This window comes from Diceros bicornis, chromosome 8 (assembly GCF_020826845.1).
Source record: "Diceros bicornis minor isolate mBicDic1 chromosome 8, mDicBic1.mat.cur, whole genome shotgun sequence".
Classification (NCBI taxonomy): Eukaryota; Metazoa; Chordata; class Mammalia; order Perissodactyla; family Rhinocerotidae; genus Diceros; species Diceros bicornis.
The window spans coordinates 86,172,024-86,195,524 of NC_080747.1; the positions used below are offsets into that span (position 1 = coordinate 86,172,024).

Consider the following 23,501-nt stretch of genomic DNA (forward strand, 5'->3'; position numbering starts at 1 on the left):
TAATGGCAAACAAAAGAAAGCAGGTGTTGCCATACTCATATCAGACAAAGTAGACTTCAAGATAAAACAGGTTAAGAAAGACAAAGAAGGGAAATATATAATGATAAAAGGGACACTCCATCAAGAAGACATATCACTTATAAATATATATGCACCCAACATAGGAGCACCAATGTACATAAAGCAACTATTAACAAACCTAAAAGGAGAAATCAACAACAACACAATAATAGTAGGAGATCTTAACACCCCACTTACAGCAATGGATAGATCATCCAGACAAAAAGTTAATAAAGAAATATTAGACTTAAATGAAAAACTGGACGAGATGGACCTAGTAGACATATACAGAGCACTCCATCCAAAAACAGCTGACTACACATTCTTCTCAAGCGCTCATGGAACATTCTCTAAGATAGACCATATGTTGAGAAACAAAGCAAGCCTCAATAAATTTAGGAAGATTGAAATCATAACAAGCATCTTTTCAGACCATAAGGCTATGAAACTGGAAATGAACCATGAAAAAAAAACTGGGAAAGTGACAAAAATGTGGAGATTAAACAACATGCTACTGAACAACCAATGGATCATTGATGAAATTAAAGGAGAAATCAAAAACTATCTGGAAACAAACGAAAATGATAACATGCCATATCAAACCATATGGGATGCAGCAAAAGCGGTCCTGAGAGGGAAACTCATAGCGATACAAGCTGCTATTTTTTTTTAAGTAAACACTCTTTTCCTTTATCCCTGTCTTCTCCTCTGGTACTTTAATAATGCTTATCTATTTCTTTTCATGGTATCCCATAATTCACACTGCCTTTCCCCATTCCTATGCAGTACCGTTTTTCTTTTTGTTTCTTTGACTGGATGATTTCAAACGACACATCTTCTAGTTCACTAATTATTTCTTGTACATGGTTGAATCTGATTTAGAAACTTTCTATTAAATTCTTCAGTTCAGTCGTTGTGTTCTTCAATTCTAGGATTTCTGTTTGTTTTTCCTTAATGATTTCTGTTTCTATAATGAACTTCTCACTTGTTCATGCACTGTTTCCTTATTTCATTTAGTAGTCTATCTATGTTTCCTTAGAGTTTTATGAATTTCTCAAAGAGGGTTGTTCTGAAACCTTTGTGTCATAGTTCCTATATCTCCATTACTTGGTCGGTCATTGGAGTTTTATTTTTTTTCTTTGGTGGTGTCATGAGTCTTTGATTATTCATGATCCTTGTGGCCTTCCATTGGTGTCTGCAAATTTGAGGAAGTAGGCACCTCTTCCAGTCTTTACAGAATGGATTTAGCAAACCAAAGCCTTCATAGTCATCCCATCTAGGGGTCCTGGGTAGGCCATCTGGTGGTGTCCAGGGGCAAGCTTGCTGCTGGAGTCCTTGGACAGCCTGGTACTGGGGTGAGTGGAAAGCTTGGGTCTATGGTATTGTGTCTGGCCCTGGGCACTGCTGGGACCCTGAGATCATGAGTAGCCCCACTGGAGCCTGTTTTGGCAGGTCCTCTTTGAGAGCCTGCAGCCACAGGAGTCATCCAGGGCCATGAGAGTTCGCCAGTGCTGGGATAAGCTGAGAGCCTTGGTTCATGGGAGACTGCAAGGAGCCTGGTGCCACGAGAGACAGCTTGTGCTGTGGTAGGCCAGAAGTCTGGATTCCTGGGAGCCTGCTGGGATCCTGGGGCCACAGGAGCTGCCTGAGGCTGCAGAAGCCAGCAGGCACTGGATCAAGATGGAAGCCTGGGTTCATGGGAACCTGCCGGTGCCTGGTGCCATGGGAGCTGCCTGGGGCTGCCTGAGTCAGCAAGCACCTGGGTAAACTGGGGGCCTGGTTTTGTGGGAGCCTGCAAGGAGCCTCGTTCCATAAGAGCTGTCTACAGCTGCTGGAACTGGCAGGTGGTGTGGTGATCCATGGGCCTGAGTTCCCAGCAGCCCCCTGGGAGCCTGGTGTCATGGAATCTACCTGGGTTGCTGGAGCCAGCAAGTGCTGGAGTGACCTGGGGTCTTGGGTTTGTGGGAGCCCACTGGGGTCTTGGGTTTGCCCTGTTACAGAAGCTGCCTGTGGCTGTGAGTGCTGCCTGTGTCTGCCTGGAGTAGGCAGGACCTTGGGTGATCCAGGGTCTGGATTCACCAGAGCCCACCAGGAGCCTGGTGCCAAGGACACCACTTGTGGTCACAAGAGCCACCTTGGGCTGTTGAAGATGGCAGCCCCTAGGCTGAGATGGGGCCCTGGGTTCCCAGGAGCCTGGTAGGAGCCTGGTGTCAAGGATGCTGCTTGAGGCCACCAGAGCTGGCATGCTCCAGGGTGAGCCAGGGGCCTGGATTTGCAGAAGCCTGCAGGGAGCCAACTAGGTCCACAGGAGTCAGCCTGGCACTGGGGCAGGCTGGCTAAGGTCAGGCAGAGTGGAGAAGTCCCTTCTCATTGGGAGGTGTTTGATTACTGATTCAATCTGCTTATTTGTTACTGGTCTATTCAAGATTTCTATTTCTTCATGATTCAGCTTTCGTAGGTTGTTTCTAGGAATTTATCTATTTTGTCTAAGTTATGCAATTTATGAATGTACACTAGTTCAGAATAGTCTCTTCTGATCTCTTTCTTTCTGAAGCATCCGTTGCAATGCCTCCTCTTTCATTTCTGATTTAGTTTGAGTCATCTTTCTTTGTTTTCCTAGATATTTTATCTAAGGGTTTCTCAATTTAATTTTTTCCAAAACTCAACTTTTACTTTTATTAATCGTCCATACTGTCTTTCATTTTTTTTCCACTCTCCTCTTGGTGACTTCTATCCTTCTGCTAACTTTGGGTTTCATTTTTTCTTTTTTTAATGCTGTGTGTTGTAAGTCAGGTTGTTTCTTTGACATCTTTCTTCTCTTGTAATGTACAAGTTTATCACTATAAATTTTCCTCTTAGTACTACTTTTGCTGCAGCCCATAAGTTTTGGTGTGTTTATTGTTTCTTTTTTTTTTTTTAAAGATTTATTTATTTATTTTCGCCCCAAAGCCCCAGTAGATAGTTGTATGTCATAGTTGCACAGCTTTCTAGTTGCCGTATGTGGGAGGCGGCCTCAGCGTGGCTGGAGAAGCGGTGCGTCGGTGTGTGCCCGGGATCCGAACCCGGGCCACCAGCATCAGAGAGCACGCACTTAACCGCTAAGCCACAGGGCCGGCCCATATTGTTGCTTTTTGTGTGTGTGTGATGAAGATTGGCCCTGTGCTAACATCTGCCAATCCTCTTTTATTTTATTTTTTGCTGAGGAAGACTGGCCCTGGGCTAACATCTGTGCCCATCTTCCTCCACTTTATATGGGATGCCGCCACAGCATAGCTTGCCAGGCGGTGCGTTGGTGTGCACCCGGGAACTGAGCCGGCGAACTACGGGCTGCTGCAGTGGAGCGCACGCACTTAACCGCTTGTGCCACCAGGCCGGTCCCTATTGTTTCTTTTTGTATGTTTTGAGCTGTTTTCTAATTTCCTTTTTGATTTCTTCTTTGATCTACCTTTTTTGTGTGTGAAGAAGATCAGCCCTGAGCTAACATCCACGCCAATCCTCCTCTTTTTGCTCAGGAAGACCGGCCCTGAGCGATCATCCTTGCCCATATTCCTCCACTTTATGTGGGATGCCACTACAGCATGGCCTGACAAGCATGGGTTGGTGCGTGCCCAGGATCCGAACCCAGGCCGCCAGCAGCGGAACACATGCACTTAACCGCTACAGCACCTGTCTGCACCCTGATCTACTTTTAAGTTTAAGAGTTTTTGTTGAACTTCCACATATTATGAATGTTCCAGTTTTCCTTCTGTTATTGACTTCTAGTTTCATGCCATTGTGTTTAGAAAAGTTACTTGGTATTATTTCAGTCTTCTTTAATCTTGTTAAGACTTGTTTTGTGACCTAACATGTGATCTGTTCTGGAAAATAGTCTGTGTGCCCTTGAGAAGAGTGTACATTTTGTTGCTGTCCAGTAAAATATTCTGTGTGTGTCTGATAGGTCCATTTAGTATTTAATGTTTTCATGTCTGCTATTTCCTGATTTTCTGTATGGATATTCTATCCGTTAAAAGTGGTCTTTGAAGTCTCCTACTATTTGCAACTTATATACGTGAGAGGGCTCTTATATTGGGTATATATAAAGATCTCTTAGAACTCAATTATAAAAGACAAGTCAATGAAACGGGGTAAGCAACTGGAATAGACATGTCTCCAGGAAATACATAGATGGCCAATAAGCACAAGATAGTTGCTCAGTATCATTAATTATTAGGAAAATACAAATTCAAAGCACAATGTGATACTATTTCACGCTCAAAATGAAGGCTATATTCAACATAATGGAAAATAACAAGTGTTGGTAAAGATGTGGAGAAAGGGAAACCCACATACATTACTGGTGGGAAAGTAAAATGATGCAGCCACTGCAGAAAACAGCTTGGCATTTTCTAAAATCTTAAACTTAGAATTACCATTGACCTGGAGAGGCCCATGGTAGATATGTCCAAAAGAGCAAACTTGCCCATAGACATTCAAAGCAACAGTGTTCACAATGGTCCAAAAGTGAAAACAAACCCAAATTTCTAGCCAGTTATCACTGCATAAACCAAATGTGGCCTATTCATAATATAGGATATTATAAGCCATAAAAAAGAATTAAGTACTGCTACATGCTCGGCCATGGGTGAATCTTGAAACATGTGTGCTCACTGAAGCCATCCACAAAGGCAATAGATAACAGGATGCCATTTGAATGAAATGTCCAGAATAGGAAAATCCATAGGGGGAGAAAACAGATGAGTTGTTTCCATGGGTTTGGGTTAGCAGAAAATAGATTGTGAATGAGTATGGGTTTGTTTGGGGGTGTTGAAAATGTTCTGGAATTAGATAGCGGTGATAGCCACACGACATAATCATTGTGCTAAAAGCCACACAAATGTATACTTTGAAATGCTTAAAACGGTGTATTCTATGTTAAGCAGATTTTCCACATAAAAATTTTGAATTTTTTAAGTTAATCAGGGTATTGGTTAATTTTAAGTTGCCTGGTATATTTAATAAGTGTAATTAATGGAGTTATTAGGGGTAGGGCAAGTTGTAGCCAAGAGAGTAAACATCCGACGAGGACTATAGTAACAAATCCTATGACTATACAAGCAACAGTCTAAAATCCAGTCCATTTCCATTGTTCCCAACTTGGAGAGACCAGCCATGAAAATAGGTCAGTGATCTCGGGGGCCTTTGGTATCTATTCAAAGATTTGGGTAATATTATGCAATATTTTAACCTCTTGGGCCATTTGGTGGAGGTAGGTTTGAACTTCTCTGTTGATGTACACTCAGCAAGTGTGGTTCTAGGAAAGGCACCAACCCCTCCTTCCTTGGCCGGTATAGACAGTCTAGGGCCAGACCATTTTCTAAAACCATTTAGGCGAGAGACTCATGAGTGTGTTGTTCAGGGGTTAGGATATGTTCTTATGGAGTTGTTGTCCATGTTCTGTTAAGGTTATTGATACTTCTTAGTTGCCTCAGTTTCCTGATTTTGTGTGGGTAGGGCCACCGCACCTGTGCCCAGTCCAGTCAGTCAATCCCAGTAGAACTGAAAACCCAGTGCTATAGGACTGACATTGTTTCTATGGGTTGTTGGTAGCCTGTCAGAGCAGGAAACTCAGGGGACCTGCGACCTGAGAGAAGCAGGCTGAGAGAGAAACAATAGTGCATTGCACAATACAGCCTGGAGAAAGCTGCTCACAGGGTTGGGGAAGAGAGACGCTCACTGGGTGAGAGCCTTGTGATATGAGCCCACAGTAAAACCCAAAAGTGGATGCTCCTGGTGTCAAATATTCCTTAGGTGTCTTGAGGTAAAATAATTTGCACCCATTCACTGGCTACCTGTGGTATATGATTTCAGGGGGTATGGTTAAAGTGTTTGTGGGCCAAGAGCTGTTTGGGCCTGGGCACAAAATCACCAAGGTGGCCTCAAAGCCTACCCCAAAATGACCCCTCAAGGAGCAGTTGGGGCAGAAAGTGGGTGGAGCATTTTGAAGGAAGCCTGGGGCAAAGATGTTGTTCGATGGAGTTGGCTACAACTGAGTCTCTCTGCAGGGTAAGCCCTTCAGCTGGGGTACAGTAGGTGATTGGAGGCCAAGTGACAGACCCTGTGACTCCTGATTCCCAGTGCACGGTTAGACCTCTAAGCCCATTGGACATAAATGGTTGTGGTGTTTGTGAATCATCTTGATGGCGGTGTGGAAAGTATAGGGGACGTGTGGTGGGAGACGTCATGATAGTGTAGGGAGGAGCTGTGTGTGAGATTACGGTGTTGAAGGGGAAGGACTGGAGGCAGGTGCAGTGGGTGTGTGACCAACAATGGTCAATGAAGGGACAGCTGGGGTGTAACTGGGGAAATCAGGGACCAGCAGAAGTAATGTGTTTAAAACAAGACACCAGGGCAGGCCCAGTGGCTTAGCTGTTAAGAGCGCACGCTCCACTACTGGCGGCCTGGGTTCGGATCCCGGGCGTGACCGACGCACCTCTTCCCCGGCCATGCTGAGACTACATCCCACATACAGAAACTAGAAGGATGTGTAACTATGACATACAACTATCTACCTGGGCTTTGGGGAAGGAAAAAAGGAGGAGGATTGGCAATAGATGTTAGCTCAGAGCTGGTCTGCCTCAGGAAAAAGGAAGAGGAGGATCAGCATGGATGTTAGCTCAGGGCTGATCTCCCTCCCCAAAAAAATAAATAAATAAAATAATAAAACAAGACACCAGGCCCTAATAGAGCCACTTAGCCTAAGTCTCACGTCAACAAGCCGAGATTTAATTAGACTTTTTGCCCTCCCAGGAATAGAATCATAAACCAGTCAATTGGGAATCGCCTGATGAGCAGCAGGTAGGTCACCTTCCTAATAGAGCCCTGCCATCCCCTAAAGGAAGGTAACCTTGCAGTAACCAATCCTCTTTTTGGTGTAGTGTAATTTCCTTGTTCCTGCTCCCTTCTGCCTATAAAAGTCTTTCATTTTGTACAGCTCCTTTCTCTCTGCTAGACTGGATGCTGCCTGATTCATGAACTGTTGAATAAAGCCGATAAGATGTTTAAAATTTACTCAGTTTTATTTTGTTTTGTACCAGTTTGGTGGCAGCAGTGGGATCCAAAGGAGACATCTGATGGCTTAGGGGATGAGAAACACAGGCATTGGTACCCGCAAAACCTTTGAGTTCTCCATCTTTGTCACTGATTCTGAGAGCCGTGGGTAAGTTCCTCTCAGCAAGTGCTGTAGAGAAACACAGCAGGGGGCTGTGAGGGAGGGTTGGGCGTCACTTGGTAGGAGGGTCTGAAAGGCCTCAATAGGGTGACATTTGCTGGGACCAGAATGACAAGAGGGAGCCAGCCCTTCAGGGGTCTGGGAGCAGTGTGTCAGGGAGATGGCACCACCGGTCCTGAGTCTCACAGGCAGAAGTGAGTTTGGCCAGAGGAGGTCAGAAATATGGCCAGTGCAGCTGGAGGGAGGCTGGGAGGAGAGAACAGGAGCTGGGGTGGAAGGTAGGGCCAGGGCCTGGTAGGCTATGTCAGTTACCTTTCCCTCTCTGACTTCATTGCCCCTAACCTTGCTTTTCAAAACTACAAATGTTGACTATCTCACAATTTGTGTGTATCAGCAATCAGGCATGTTTTAGCTGGGTGCCTCTGCCTCAGTGAGTTGAACAGGTTGGGGCTGTGGCCCCAACTGAGGCTCAACTGGGGGAGGACAAGCCCCCAAGGTCACTCTCAGCCTTCAGGGTTCAATTTGGACTAAGAGCCTGAGTTCCTTTCTGTCTGTTGGCCTGGGCACTCCCGTGCTTCTCTCCTCTATAGGCCTCCACATTGGGCAGTCCCAAAACACTGGTATTTGATTCCTCAGTTACAGGGATTCGACAGAGTGAGAGAGAGAGATGGAACATGAGAGAGGGAGTAAGAGGAAGTGAGAGACTTGTGTAGTTAAAATTTAGACAAGACATCCCATCACATTGGCTCTTATTATGTTCATAAGCCAGTTACTAACCACTTAGTGGTTCCACGGGGATGGCTATGCCATGGGTGGGGTTTACTGGGTACCATTGTGGAGGCTTCCCACCTCATAGGCCAAGATGAGGCCCTTGGGTCTCATTCTCCATAAAACAGGAAACAGTTGAATGGTTTTATGCCACAGAAGGCAGTATCTAAATTTCCGTTAGTTTCAAACCCCTCATGATGCTGACCTGAAAATGAGGCCAAGTTGGAAGTGACTGTTCCAATATCACATTGCTAGAATCCAGGCCTGTTTTGAGTGGTGTTCTGTGCTACATGTCACCCCTTCTTGTTTTTCTTCCATCTCTAAGTTTGTGCCTTAGGTACATGTGACACCAGCCCACAGGGGTAATAGATATTATCTCATATACACCGGGCGAGGTCCCTAGCAAGTAGATTCTAGCCTGATCCCCATGGTGTAGGTTTGGAGACTAGGGAGGACCTGAGAGGCACAGGGACTTTCCCAGGATGCAGAACTGGTAAGAAAGAGGAGGTCTGCATTCATCTCTGTCTCCTCAAAGCTAGGACCTGAGTTAGGTTTCCAGGGAACTGTGGCTAGGGCTGTGTAGGCTCCTTGTGTACAGTTCAGGAAGTGACATGAGAGAGGAGGGTGAGCAGCCCGGGCTCAATGGGCAGCTCTGGAGAAATCTGATTGAGGTAAGGGTCCCAGGTAAAGGAATCTTGAAAAATGAACCCATCTCCTTGGTCCTAGGCCTCAACGGATCTTAGAACTCTGGTAACCAGGCACCCACAGCCCCCCATCCAGCTCACTTGAATGGAGACAGCCAAGAAGCAAAAATGTTTTGTTGTTGTATCCAAACTTTTGGAGGATCTGGCCTCAAAAAAACCCAGAAAGAGAATCTTTTTGATTGTTGCCGATGTTGGCTCAGCCCTCATCCCTGACGCCTCTGGGTGTCTGACAGGAGGCAGTGAAGGGTAACATGGGGGAGCCCAGGAAAGGCTAGTGCAGGCCAGGACACAACGGTGATCCCACCTGATCAACCCCACACTCCAGGCCCCTCATAGTGTGTGTGTGTGTGTTTGTGTGTCTGTGTGGAGTGGGGAAGGCAGGGTATGTGGGACAGGCCATTCCTGGGCAGGAGCTTGTTGTTAGGTGTCGGAAACCTGGTGGGTCTGTCACATTCATACCCCAGATCATGGCTGACAGCATGAGAAGGTGAGCTCCTCTACTCGTATATTATTGAGCCCTAGAGGTTTCATTTCCTTCCCTCCCTGACCAAAAATCTTTGCCAGGATGCCCTCTGTGCCTGAACTGAGGAGCAGACTTTCTCTTGGGGGTTGGCCTCTGTGGCAGTGTGCAGGCAACCCCTGATTCCCTCTGGCCCAGCTCCCAGGCAGTCTTTGCAGAACTCCACTCAGGAGGTCGTCGAGTAGCTGCTCAATGGTTTCAACTCCACCAACTCACTAGACAAGGAGCAGGTACATGAGGCCACCCACACCATCCAGTGCTGCTCTGAGATGAGAGCAGGAGCAGAGGGCCTCCACACTCAGGACCTTGAGATGATGGGGTTGGACCAGAACTAGGGTGGGACCAGTCAGGGGCTGTCTCTTTTTCAAGCTAAAGGGGACGTACATGCAGGTAACCTTGTCTGGTTCAGAGCTGAGCTCCCGTGACCCTCTTTCCCTTGTCTGCTGTGAGTTTAGGAGGCCACTGAGGCAGAGCCAGAGGCTAAGGGGGACTGCAGGCTGGCTATTCCTGGAAGAGAAGTGGGATCTTTCCTGTATTTAGAAGGACACATGGAAAGTCAGCTATGTGAGTGAACCTTTCTCTTTATCCCGCTCCAGAGTCAGCTCCAGAGTTTCAGCCAGCAGCAGAAGCAGAGCTGTGGGCAGTGGTGGAGGTAGAGCTGGCTCCAGCTCCGTTGACACCACACCCTCTAGCACTGGAGCCAGTGTCCCCTCTACCAGCAGTGTTGGAGCTGGAGCAAGGGCCAACATGGGCTCCAGCAGGAGTGGGAGCTGCTGAGTTGGAGTCACCTGGACCATCATTTCTAGTGGGAAGTCCATCTCCACCTGTGGCTAAGAAGTGTGAGAAGAAGCCCAACCTACGGCCTTCCCTCCTAAGCTGGTGGTGGAGCAGTTGACTGTGATGGATGCGGTGAGCAGCTGGGCTCTCAGGGCGGGGTGGGGTAGGCCTTCCCTCTGCCATCGTTGCCCCAGACCTCATCCAGTCTTCTATGATCTGGGCCCGAATCCTGGCTCCACCCCTACGACCTGGGCAACTTTCTGAACCCCTAAGCCTTTGCTTTCCACCTGCAGAGCGTAGAGGTGGACACTAACAGGACCTGCTGCACAGAGTGGCTGTGCCGGCTCCTTGAAGAGAAGGAAGGGTGAGCAGGGCCTGGCACATCAGTAGTGGAGGGGAACTCACTGTATGCAACCAGGTCCCTGGTGGCCCAACCGTCTGCTCAGGAAGCTCAACAGCCTCAGGACTTATTAGACACCTGATGTGTACTCCACTACAAGGGAGACAGACAAGGCCCGTGGTTGTAGCTGCCAGGGCAGAATGTGCATCAGAATGGTGAGTGTGACCAGAGGGGGATCAGTGTGTTGGAAGATGCCCCCTTGGGATGAGCCGAGGTGAGCCACCATCTGGAGCTTGGAGTTAGCCAGGACGGGCTGGATGCAAATGTCCCTCTCCCTTCCCTGCCAGTACTGGGTCCTGGGTCATCCTCTGGGTACCCTCAGTGGACAGAGAAGAAAAGCCAGGGACTCTCACAAGGCTCAGGCCACATCATGAGCTTCCTGAGCTCCAGCTCTAAACTGTGACCCCTGTGTGGGACTTTTGGGGATGTGGACACAGAGCTGGGGTGTGGCAATGTTGGGTGACACTCCCCCTGTTCCCCAGGAGCTCTTCCGGAAGGTGGTGCCCTCTCAGTGCCTGGGCTCCACCTGGGGCAAGAGGAACAAGCCCAGCAATGAGCACCTGGCACACACCGTCCGGGCCACCATCGACCACTTCAGAAGGGTGGCCAGCCTCGTCGTCACCACCTGCCTCGGGGACCCGAGCATGATGGCCCAGGACAGGGTGAGGGTGGTGGAGCGCTGGATCCAGGTGGCCCAGGTGTGCTGTGGGAGGCCCAGTGGAGCCCCTCTCTGGAGCCTTAGGAACTGCCTCCACATTTATCAGGTCCCAGGATTGCAGTGTGTGGTCTAAGCCCCTGCAAGTCCCTAGGCCCTTCTTGCCAGGGGAATGCTGAACTTGACTCCAGGTCCCAGTGCGGGGATGCTCACTTCCTACGTGGCTCCCTCCTTGGGTTGAGCTAAAATCCTCCTCCTTGTGAGTGTTACTCTTTGGGTCCTAAATGTGCCCTTCTGGGGCTCCCTGAGCATCTGTCTCATCCAGGAGAGGAGATTTAAATAGAAGGGGACTGAATCTAGAGCAAGCAGGGCTCCAGCGCCCCACCTCACAGCTCATTCTCTTCCCTTCCCCAGGAGTGCAAGATCCTGAAGAACTTCTCCTCGCCCCGCACTGTCATCTCTGTTCTGCAGAAAACATCCATATGCCACCTGAAGAACACATGGGGGAAGTTTCCTGGTGGGTAGGCCTCTCTCCATAGGAGGACCAGGGTGGATGGGGGATCTCCCGTATGTCTGCCATTGGCCCCTCAGTCAGCTGGGAACTCCTGGGTGGCAGCAAATGCTTGGAACAGGGCCTGGGCCTCAGCGGTGGGTCTCTAAGTCTCCTGGTGTCCTTAGTGCACCAATTCTGCTTCAGGATTCGGTTTCTCTAAATGCCAGGTACTGAGTTGAGCCACATTGGAGATTTTCAAGTGTTTATAGCAACAGAACTCTATGCCCAGTTGAAACTGAAAGTGGTCAAAAGAGAGCTGCTCTGTATAGCGGGGGAATGGAGACCCCAGTGACCAAGAGGAGAGCCCCCTCCCAGTCTCACAAGACCTTAGCCCTCAGAGGAGCCCAGTGAGAGCACTCCTCCAGGCAGTTTGAATCTCTTAGGTTGTCAAAGAAAAGGATTTGCACTCAGACCCCTCACATTATCCCTAAATTTGTCCTTCCCTCTTTCCCCTCTCCTCAGGGAGAGCTCTGAAAAACTTAAGGAGCGCTATAGCCAAGACGAGTCCTTGAGCAGAGAACTGATGACCAAGGTAGAGTGGAGGCTGGGGGTCTGGAAAGAGAGGAGGGGCCACGGGGGGAGGGGGACTGGGCAAGCTGTGGTTTTGATAGTTTCTCACTTGAACTTTCTCTGAAACGTTCCCATCTATCTTGTCCAGGTTAACAAGCTTAGGGATCTGTTTGGCCCATGGGCAGGTGGGGTGCCGTTTGTGGGCAGGAGGCCCTGGTCATGGGACACAGTGGTGTTGGCTGTGCTGTTCCAGGGCGAGTTGCCGATCTGGCGCCATCAGCAGTTTTCTGGCTTCCATGCACTTCCGTCCTGCTGAATGTAGCTACTCCCAGGCTGTTGGGTGGTTGGGTGGGTTTATCCCTCAGCCTAAACCTGTCCTCAGGAAGCCAGGCCCCTGCTGCTCCTTCTATCTTCACCATGTCTCCAAGGGGAGAGCACACTGCCTACCCCAGGGACGGGCACAGCAGGGAATGTCCCTGGCCCAGGTGGACAAACAAGATGCTCATCCTTGGATCTGAACAGCTGGACCAGAGACAGATGTGTGTGCGTTCTGGGACCACCCCTGGACGCCTAGAGCAGTCACTCGAGTCAACAACGGAGTCTCACCTGAATGCCTGGTTGGCAATGACATATACCCCAGGTGGCTTATGAGTAGCGCCTAGGCAACTGATAGATTCTTAGTGGATCCTGCTGAAAGGAAGTTAGGAGCTTCATGTAAACAGGGAAGCAAAATGTCCTCTCACCCCTTCCCTGTTGATCAGAGGTGGCACCTTGGGGGTCCAGTTTCTGAGTGGATAAAGAAAGAGTTCAGTGCAGGGGAATATCCTGAGTGGTTCCTTGGGGAGGAGAAGGGTTTGGCATTGCCTCTGTCCCGGCCTGGGGGCCAGACACTCCACGAGACTGGGGCAGGCAGGAGCCATTCAACCAGACTCCCAAGACACCACATCCTCTCCATCCACGCCTCAGCCCACGACCAAGCTTCGAGAGCTCGGGGGTCAGGACTGTTGTCAGTGGTGGGGCTGGGGGTTAGGTGAGGATGTTGGAACAGTGTCTCTGGCTGGGAGGGCCAAGTGGCCTCTCCTCTGTGGCCCCTGAGCAACTCACTGCCCCTGTTTGGGCCTCTGTCTCCCCATCAGGGAAATGGAAGGATGGTGATCGTGTGGTGCAGGCCTCACATGGAGGTGATGAAGTAAGAGGGAGGAAAGGAATGTGGGAGCTTTCTGCCTGCTCCCTGGAGGGGTGAGGGCGAGAACAGTGATAACAGTCATGCGACAGTGAGTCCTCAGGAGAACCTGTGAAGTAGCTGGAGTTCTCACACTTTCCAGATGAGGAAACAGGCTCAGGGAGTCCAGGACGCAAGCCCAAGCTTACACTCAGAGAGTTGAAACTGGGCTTGTTCTGGAATCACAAGACCTTGGAGGGTGGAGTGGCATTGGTACCAGTTGACTCGAGTCAGATGTCCAGTGTCGGAGGCGAGTGGTGCTGGAGAGAAATGCGGTGAGGGGACTATGGCCTCACTGACACTGTCCTCGACCCTGACAGGAGGGGCCTTCCACGTTTGCCCCCCGGAAATCAGCCCCCATAGAGTGCAGGAGAAGGAGCAGCAGCAGCAGCAGGTGAGTGTGCCTGTGGGGGAGGGGCTCTGCGCTCCCAGCTGGAGGCCTCAAATCAAGAGAGGAGGGCCCTTTCTCTTGGTGCTACAGTGTCCGAATCCCCCAGTAGAAGTGACCGGGATGGCCTGGAAGAGCTGGTGCAGGATGGGTTTGTTGTGGGGAGGGACAGGGACCGCATACCCTGTGATTTGCTAGAAGCCTGCCCTGGGAGGTGAGGAGGAGGAGTGTGGTGTTCTTGGGGTGTGAAGCAAGGAGGAATTGAGGGGAGGCTGCTAAGGGTCCTAGGCTGTTCCCCGTGGGAACCCTGGGGTGGGCCAGGAGGCTGTGGCTGTGGACTTTTCAGGGGAGGGTCTGCAGGGGGTCGACTTGAGAGCAAGGGCTCATCCCACCCGCACCCCAATGTCACAGGGTGTCGTCCCCTATCTTGGCACTTTCCTTGGTGACCTGCTTATGCTGTGTCTGGCGATGGGTGATTATCTCGAGGTGGGTGAACCTGAGGCCAGGCAGGAAGGACCACGATCCTGAACCTTGGGATGCGGGAGCCCCCGAAATGTGCTCCGAGCTCTCAGCACTTGACACATCTCTCCTGGGAGCCTCGCAGTGGCCCCTGGGAGCTGGGGCATCAGGCCCATCTTAGAGATGAGTGAACAGAGGCTCCACCTGAGACACCCATTCCGGTTCTCCAGGCTGGGGAAGCTCAGAGCTGCCTGATGGCACAGCCGCGTGAGGTTTTATCTGAGCTGGACTCAGCCTCTAACTCCCATGCTGCCCATAGAGGGAGAGAGGGGTCGCCCCCCCCAAGTCAGGCAGCACGTAAGTTGCTGAGCAGTCCCCTCTGCCTGAGGCCTCAGCCTCCAAATCTGTCATCAGAGAGGGTTGTGCTGCCAGGTCCCTCAGCCTCCCCCCATGTCCTCCTTCTCTGGAGCCCAGAGCCCGGCCTAGGTCCAAGTCCTGTTTTCTCTGCATGCCCCGCCCCCTCTGGGGACCTGGCAGTAGTGCAACATGAGAAGGGGTGGACATAAGGGGTTAGTCAGTCTATGGCATTCTGTCTGATGGACTCTGGCTCTCCACCTTCCAGGGGAATGAGATCAACCTTAAGAAAGGGACTGAGGTGAGCAGCTGTGGCACTCCCTGCAGGGGAGGGGAAGGAGGTGGAAATCAGAGACCCTCTGGACAGAACAGTCCCTGGTTCCACCCCCTGTATCTTACATTGATTGGAAGACTTCGATAACAGAGAAGTGGGAGACCCATCCAATTGGCGGGTTGGTTGAGGGGAGGATGGCATCAAGGATAACTTCCTGGAGGAGGGGCTGATTATTCCCATTCTGAGAACACGTAGAGCCTGGATAGAACTGGTGGGAAGGAGCGTTGCCAGGACTGGTCCCCTGCCCCACCCCTCACCCCCCACAAGGCCCCTGCAGCATCCCCCACCCAGGCCCTGTGTGCATCCTCTCCTTCCCTCTGGTCCCAGGAATACCGAGTCATGAGGGAAATGCTGCTGCTCCCAGTGGTTGCAAAGAATTACAACCAGAGCTGGAGGAGTGATTTGGGGCCTGATTCCAGGACATGGAGCTGCTCAATGAGAATGATAGTTGAGGCTGTGCAGGAGTTGAGTGAGGGCAGGGGTGGACTCTCCATGTTGGCCAGTCCAGAGAGCTTGTCTCCATGGCCCCCTGCTCAGCCCCAGGCCTTATTGCTTGGCGAACTCTGGGACACCCAGACTCCAGCTGCTGGGCAGGCAGTGGGGGGACACCTGAGGTGTGGCTCCTGGTAGGCTCAGAGGTGCCTCTCTGTACTGTAGCTACAGCCTGTCCTGCCTGCTGGATCCCCAGATCTAGTTGGCCAGCAGAATATTCAAGGCCAAGAAGAGCCGACCATCATCAAGTTCAGGGGTGAGTGAGTGTCTGGGCTGGGGTGACTGACTCCTAGGAGTTCAGTAAAGCTTTGAGCTAAGTGTGTCCTTGGGGAGTCGGATAGCTGGCACTGGGATCCCAGCTCCACTACTGAGCAGTCCTGTGACTGGGGTGACTCTCTTCAGCTTCCTGAGACTCCGTTTCCTCCTCTGTGAAATAGGTGATAGTAAACGATTGCTCCCGTGGCAGGGACAAATGGGGTACTGGTGGCTAACAGCACTGAGCACAGGGTCTGCAGCACCCAGTGCAGTGGGGACAGGGTGGGTGGCCATGATTCTGAGGGAGGTCCCCCAAGATAACCCGACACTTCTACTCAGCCCCCAGGCCCCAATACCGAGCCCCATACCAGTGGCCGATCACAGCCTCATCCTCAGCAGCCGGGACACAGCTGGGAAGCTTGCGATGCACCGGGCCAGCTCCTCCCACCTGACAGGAAGGGGAGCACTTTAAGCTGATTCCTGGGATCCCCAGAAGCCCAAGAGAGAGAGGACGACCCCATCTCAGCTCCCTGACATCCCCCAGCACCTATGAACCCATTGGGGAGGGACAGTAGTTATTTGTTGTAAATAATAAATGCCATGTTTGAATATTATATTAAAGTCCTGTTCCCTTTACAGCCTGGAACTTGTGGTGTGGTTCTGTCACTTTCTGTAGGCATGTGAGGGAGACACAGAATCTCACATTTCTCCTTGAATCAAGAACTCTTCCGGGTCATCAGCTTATTGTATGTGGGAAAAGGGAGAAGGGCCAGCCCCTTCTCTGGCTAGTGGGGACAATCCCAAGTCCCCCTAACACCGAGGACCAGTTCATTTCAGTATCATTCAGCTCCTCCAGGTGCAGACACAGCCCACCACCCCTTCTCCTGAGATTTAAAGGTTGAAGGTACTTTCACAGGCAGAGAAAAAAACCACTGAAATGTTGGTAACTTTAAAACAGCACTACGCAGGACCATGTCATGCCACAGGCAGGGGCTGCCTTCCTGATTCTGGAGGAAGAGGGAATGTTTTCTGCTTCTCTTCTTGAGGTTTCTTTTGACCAAATTTTAGGAACTTGTTGTTTTCTAGTTCAATCTCTGGGAATATATCAGCTCTAAGTGGAGAAAACAATGGAAAAATATCAAAACGTGCACGTTGAGAGGACAAGACCCGCAGAAGTTCATTTGCAGATGGACTAAAGGCAGGCAGGACTTTCCCTCCTGAGGGCCCTCTAGGGGCTCCATGTTCACCTCTGACCTAGATTTGAATCCTGCTGGAATCCTTGTCCAGGACCCTGAATTCCTTTTCCTGCTTGATTTGCATTCAGGAGGAAAGATTTGTGATGGAGCTTTTAAGGCTACAGCTAGGCCTTGTTACATAAACATTACTGCTCCCTGTGAACCAGGATTTTCAGCACCCCTGCCTTCCTTATGCAATTCCCTTTAGGACAGAATTTCCCTAGAAAGCCCCAAACCTCCTCCCTGACTTGGCCTGATGGATCCCGAGTGAGCTCTACTTTGCCAGGATAAGGGACCATAATCCTGGCCAGTCAGTGACCCCACATTGTCCCTTGCTGTCCAAGGTGACTTCTGAGCCCGTGTCCTTCTGAGGTCCATGGTCTTGGACAATCCTCAAGTTTACACACTCAGTGTTGGTGTTCCAAACTCGTCCAAATGGGGCAACTGGGCCCAAGCCCTTAAAGTGTGTCAACCCTGGGTGTCTGTGATTTTTTCCCCAGTCTTGTGCTGTGGTTACATTACAACCACCTGCTGGGGTGTGAACCCTGTTTGGAGCTTTGAAAGATCAGGTATGACGGGGTTGTGGGGGGCTCCAGCAGGGAAAGCCACGGAACTGATGATCCATGGACGTACATGAACACAGCCTTACCAATTAAAATACTGAAATGCTCCCCATCTGGTGGTGAATAGACACTGCTCTGAGCTCACACCGAGAACCCACCACATGACTAGAAGCTTTCAAAGGGTTACTAAGTGGCATTTTGAAGCTCTTCCCTTGGGAACACCCTGTAAGACGAGGGCCAGATGAATCGCTTGGCACTTGTGAGTTATCGCCTCCTTTCTGATGGCTGCAAGTGTCATCCAGACACACAGGCTGGACTCTGTCAGGGAAGCCTTCTCAGGACAGCCAGAAGCTGAGGATGAATTCTGGTTCCCGGCATCCCAGGCCCTTCCTGACACAGCATAACCACCCAGGAAAGTGGTTTGGTAATGAAAAAACTGGGAAGGCCATACTTTCCCTCCAAAGAGAAAGAGAAGTGCCAACAGTGAAAGATTGATCCCCTAAATAGACAATTGAATCCCAACAAGCAGTGGGTTCTTGTCAGATTACTGATGCTGAAAAGGCCTCTTTTGATAATAGCACGATCCCCCAACTGCCATGTCCATCTACATGAATCAAATTTCCAACACATATGGATCTAAAAAACTGAGGGAAATCTGGTATTTCCTTAGATGCAACTCTGAAGTAGCATGCAACAAAGAACATAAAAATGGAGACTTAGAAGTAAATATCTAATTTGAGAACATAGACATCGAAGTGCTTTTGAAATATTTTGGAATCTATTGGAATATTACACAAAAAGAATAATCCACTTTAAGTAGGTTTTACTGTGACTGTGGGGAAAAACTGAATCATCCCGTGACGTTGATAACTCTCTGCTGACTTGAAAGTAAAAATAAATAATGTGCATAGTAAAGGAAAATGAGAGAACAGCATGAAAAAAGAAGATCTTTCTCTCCTCACCTGAAACTCAACCTCTCACCTCAGAAAGAAACCACTGTCTATATTTTCTATTTCACGCAGCAGAGTTTAATAAAAGAAACGTATTGGTATGTTTTAAAGTTTCAAGAGCTCAAAGCAAGGAAACATTAGGGACGCTGCCAAGAGACCTCACTGAGGTGCCTGCTCCATTTCATCTGCTGTCAGGACGTCCTTCTTGGCCCCTCACTTTCTCTGCCTCACTAGCAAGTCTGTCCGCCATCAGTGCTACCACCAGTCTCTCTCCTGTGCTCTTCACTGCCCTTTCCTCCTTCCTGATACCTTCCTCAGTCGCCAGAAATTGTTGGCAGTGGAACTGTGGAATGCCCAGATCAGCTCCTGGAATCATCTCTGCCAAATCTGAAGACCGGCAGGAGTGGGCATGGAACCTGGAGTGCAGACTACCTGCGAACACACCTGGCAGGGATTCACCTGTGTGACTAGGTGCAAGTTTTTGCAACGCTTTGGCAAGATTCAAAGGACTTACCAGTTTTCCTGCATTGCTGCAGGCCTGGAGTCCTTGCGGTCTCTCGGGCCAGCAGACCTGGTGAGGCTGGTCCAAAGTGTCCTCCCAGAGACCCGTCACAGCCAGAATGGGATGGGATTCTAGTATCCGGCCTCTTGAATATGTCACTGGACATCCTCAAAGGGTTGAAGATGCTTAAACCAGGCTTTGGTTTGGACTGGTTCCCACAGTTACACTGCTTCCTCTGTGAAGACGTAACTATCATCCTTCTTTTCTTCTTACCTTACAAAAATAAATCATGAAATTGGGTCAAATGACAAAGGAACCCTGACTTTTTAGGACAATTATCCTGGTTGTTTTGTACTTCCACCCTCCCTCTGTCCTCCAGGGATAGATCTGACTTGTGTCCTGGGATGTCATCAGGCAAAGTTGCATCAAGAACAGAAAGCTCAAGGTCAAAATTTAAGGCTACTCCAGATCATTTCTCCTCCCCCATCCTGTTAACACCCCTCCTTGTTTGAGTGTGTTTCTATTATATTCTTGTCCTTGTCACTCTAAACCGCACAAGTCCTGACACTCCCTCTCAGGGCAGTCGGTCCCCAAACCTTTACTAAATCCCAAATCCTACCATTTCTGTGTTTTCTGACTACTCATTTGCTTAATCCATTGACCACTTGGTGTTCATAGAAGTTAAATCAATAGCGACATTATCAACCACCCCCTGTTAACGACTTACTCCCATATCCCAGATGTTCACATAATCCAAACGGTTATGGTCAAAAGTAAATAATTCAGAAAACGTATTCACCCATCACAAATTCCTGATCTCTAATACTTTTATTCAAACACTCATACAGTAGATACCTGTCCCTCAAGATCAGAAGTAATGCCAGATCACCGATCCCCACCTTAAGTTCCTCCTACACCTATCAATCCTGGATTCCATGGACTATGATCTCAATACTTTCCTTGGAATAATAAAAAATTCCTTACCACTCATTTATGTTGTAAACCTCCAAACCAAGACGTTCCCAATTATCTGCCATGCAGTAGCTACTGCTGGTCTTATAACAAACTGAAGAAAAAACATGAAACATTATCTTTTGGTACCATTGTAAAAACAAAACCATCTGCATCAACTGGGAAGCACCCATAATGCCTGAAAATTTTGTTCTCTTTTTTTGTGTTGGGTCAATAACAAAAAGAAAAATCAATTAAAAAATGGGCAATGGACCAGAATAGACTTTTTCCAGTGAAGACATACAAGGGACCAATAGGTGTATGAAAAGGTGTTCAGCATCACTAATCAGGGAATGCAAATCAAAACCACAATGAGCTATCACTTCACACCTTTTAAGATGGTGATTATCAAAAAAACTAAAGATGGCAAATGTTGGTGAGGATGTGGAGAAAAGGAACCCTTGTGGGAATGTAAATTAGTACAGCCATTATGGAAAACAGTGAGCTTCCTCCAAAAATGAAAACTAACATATGATGCAGCAATCCCACTTCTAGTATATACCCACAGGAATTGAAATCAGGGTCTCAACGAGATACCTGCTCTCTAATGTTCATTGCAGCTAATTCACAATAGCCAAGACACGGAAGTAACCTAAATGTCACTGATGGATGAATGGAAAAAGAAATGCAATATTAATCAACCTTGAAAAAAGAAGGAATTTCTGCCATTTTTGACAACATGGATGGACCTGGAAGACATTATGCTAAGTGAAATAAGGCAGACAGAGAAAGGCGAATACTCACTTATATGTGGAATCTAAAATAGTCAAACTCATACAAGCAGAGGTTAGAATGGTGGTTACCAGGGGCTGGGGGGATGGATAAATAAGGAGCTGATGGTCAAAGGATACAAAATTTCTGTTATCAAGATAAATAAGTTCTGGAGATGTAGGACAAGCATAGTGCCTACAGCTGACAAGACTGTATTGCATACGTCACATTTGCTAATAGAGTAGATATTAAGAGTTCTTACCACAGAATAATAGTACAAAAGGAGTTGAGAGAAAACTTTGGGAGGTGATGGATATGTTTGTGGCCTTGATGGTGGTGACAGTCTCAAGGGTGTATACTTAGGTCCAAATCCATCAAGCTGTATATGGAAAAGTAAGACATAATCGTTGATTCCTCTGCACCTTGAAATACACCGTGTCCTCATCACAAGAGAAAAAAATTTGTAACTATGTATGGGGATGGATGTTAACTGGACTTATTGTGGTGATCATTTCAACATATATACAAACAATGAATCATTATGTTGTACCCCTGAAACTAATATAATGTTGTATGTCAACATTACCTCAATAAAGACAATATAACAGAGAAAACCATTTGAATATTGTAAATGAGTTCAGTGAATCCCTGAAACTGCCCCATTCCCATATGAGAGTTACTGGAAGCAGAGAGGATGAAGTAAGATGGAAGAAAGTTGTACAAAACAGTAATCAAATTAAAATCATTTAAGTTGCTATGAGCTCCTTGTGGCAAAGTTCTTTGAGCACTGATCATTCACCTTTTCTTGGAAAAGCATACTTTCAGATCCAACCCATAATAGTTTCATCATTTGCTCTAATAAGAAAATTTCAACTTAATAAATAAAACCAAAAGCATCCCTTATGTATGAATAAAGTTAGTGAACTTTACAGAGAAAAGAGCATATTTGCACACTGAATAAAGGAAACAGAAGAACTGAATGATGATTGATTCTCATTCAAGCTTATCTTTGAAAGCCAGTAAAACCAGGTTATCTTTTCAAGGATGTGTGTAGAGCTGTCAGCCTTGGAAGACAGAAATAGTGACCTCCTCTGGAGCAAAGGGCAGGCTTGCTTACTGCCCAGTATAATAGAAATAACACCCCTCTCTGGGGCAAAGGTCAGCAGACTTCCTGCCCATTATCAAAGATTTGAGTTCCTTAAGCTCTGAGTTCTTGCAACCCTCTGCATGTCACCCGGCACACTGTGTATCACCCTGTAAGAAGTGGGATTTAGTGAACCGGTGCAAATGCTGATACTCTGGCCACTGCTATTGCTGTGACATTAAGTCCTTTGTCTCTGACCCATGGGTCTCATGTCTTTTGCCAAGATCTATAAGACCATAGTAGGCTGACTTATTAACTTGCAGGTAAGGTAAAATATCAGGCCTTTCACAGTTCCTGACAAGCGCTTTAAGTAACTAGTAGTCCTAGGAACAGAGAGTTACCCAGAACAATATGCATGGATGGTCTTCATAGAAGACTTCATGCAACCAAAACTTTAATAAGGCTCTCTGACCTCTTTTATTTCTACCCCAATTAGAAGGAGAGGCACCAAGCTATTACAGACCTATGGCTTGTGCAAGCCACCTGGAGACCTAGTGACCAGAAACTTCCCATGGGGAGCAAAGACAGATGGGCATATTTCCAAAATGGACCCATCTGCCTCCCTATCATCCAAAAGACAGTACATTATCTTAATTTATGATGATTTCATTCATTAAAATCTTGTGATGGGCCAAAGATACACTTCTAAGAGGAGTGAGGCACATGGCAGTTGTAAGTAGATTAACAGATTTGGTGAATATGAAACTCTAAACTAAACTTAGTGTTCTAATCAATTATAAGGTACAACAAATTTAATTAGATCAATTAAATGATATTTAATGGTATGCCTGATTATTACTCTGCAATAATGATCAAGAAGCTCATATAAATAACTATAATTGGTCTTACTTTAAAATATGATAGTCAAGACTTTTTGAGATAAGCTGGAGAGAAGGAAGGGGAGAAATAGATAGCTGCTCTAAAGCCACTTTCAAGACAGCTGGATCTACATGTAACCCAGGAGATCGAGGCAGATGGCTGTGTGCCTAGATCCTCCCTGAACTGTGGTTCTCAGGGATGTCACGGGGCTGAAGCAGCTTTCTGAATCGTGTTTACATGTCCATGTGTACAATACCCCTGACCATGAGGATGAAACACCATTCAATCATCCCTTACACCTCTCTAATTTACAATTAGATTTCAAAATCATTGTATCATTACATGATCATTTATTCCTCAAACCTGTAGGATGGCGAGCTAAAAGAAAATCAAATTTCAATGGCTTCTTTTCTTTCAAGGACCAAGACGTTCTTTCACAGTTGGAATACGGATTAGAGGATAAATCCAAGTCAATGGAAACAACTTAAGAAATGAACAGAGGAATATTTCATTCCTATATATACACAGTTTTCACTGTGGCAAAAACAGAGTTACATTTTAAAAAATGAGAATTTTTTGAAATTTTATAGATATTAAAGACATTGTTTTGCTTATATTCCCTTTGGTTTACCAAATGAAACTCACTCTTTAATGGGCATTTCTAGCATTGAGTGCTAATAACAGCAGCTTTTTAAAATTCTTATTTTTCCCCGGTCAAAGACCAAGGGCAGAGGTCATCAAGAGGTCAAGTCTAATCTACCTACAGATGTGGCAGGCTTAACTATGGATGTTCAAGCCAGACATTGCCAGCAGAACCAAATCTCTTCACCCATAGGTGAGTTTTTACTAGTAATCACAGAGACTTAAGAATATCAAAGGAAATTCTGTGGTTTTTTTGTGTGTGTGTG

The 23,501-nt window shown here is 47.8% G+C and overlaps 1 protein-coding gene across 10 annotated transcripts in view; it reads left to right on the top strand.

The window, feature by feature from the left end:
• Positions 1 to 23,501, top strand: part of LOC131409835 (ral-GDS-related protein-like) — a 272,278-nt gene that overhangs the window by 136,803 nt on the left and 111,974 nt on the right. Inside the window, exons 2-7 of one of the 10 annotated variants that reach the window (XM_058547610.1) lie at positions 7,134 to 7,255; positions 9,856 to 10,168; positions 10,919 to 11,134; positions 11,506 to 11,608; positions 12,107 to 12,176; positions 15,998 to 16,142. In XM_058547610.1, the coding sequence (XP_058403593.1) occupies positions 10,160 to 10,168; positions 10,919 to 11,134; positions 11,506 to 11,608; positions 12,107 to 12,156 (378 nt within the window). In that variant the 5' untranslated portion in view covers positions 7,134 to 7,255; positions 9,856 to 10,159 and the 3' untranslated portion in view covers positions 12,157 to 12,176; positions 15,998 to 16,142. Of the gene's footprint in view, positions 1 to 7,133; positions 7,256 to 9,855; positions 10,169 to 10,329; positions 10,401 to 10,918; positions 11,135 to 11,505; positions 11,609 to 12,106; positions 12,177 to 12,302; positions 12,619 to 13,290; positions 13,336 to 13,479; positions 13,519 to 13,696; positions 13,728 to 15,997; positions 16,143 to 23,501 lie in introns of those variants that run through there. The other 9 variants (XM_058547609.1, XM_058547611.1, XM_058547608.1 and 6 more) reach the window with 9 other exon arrangements.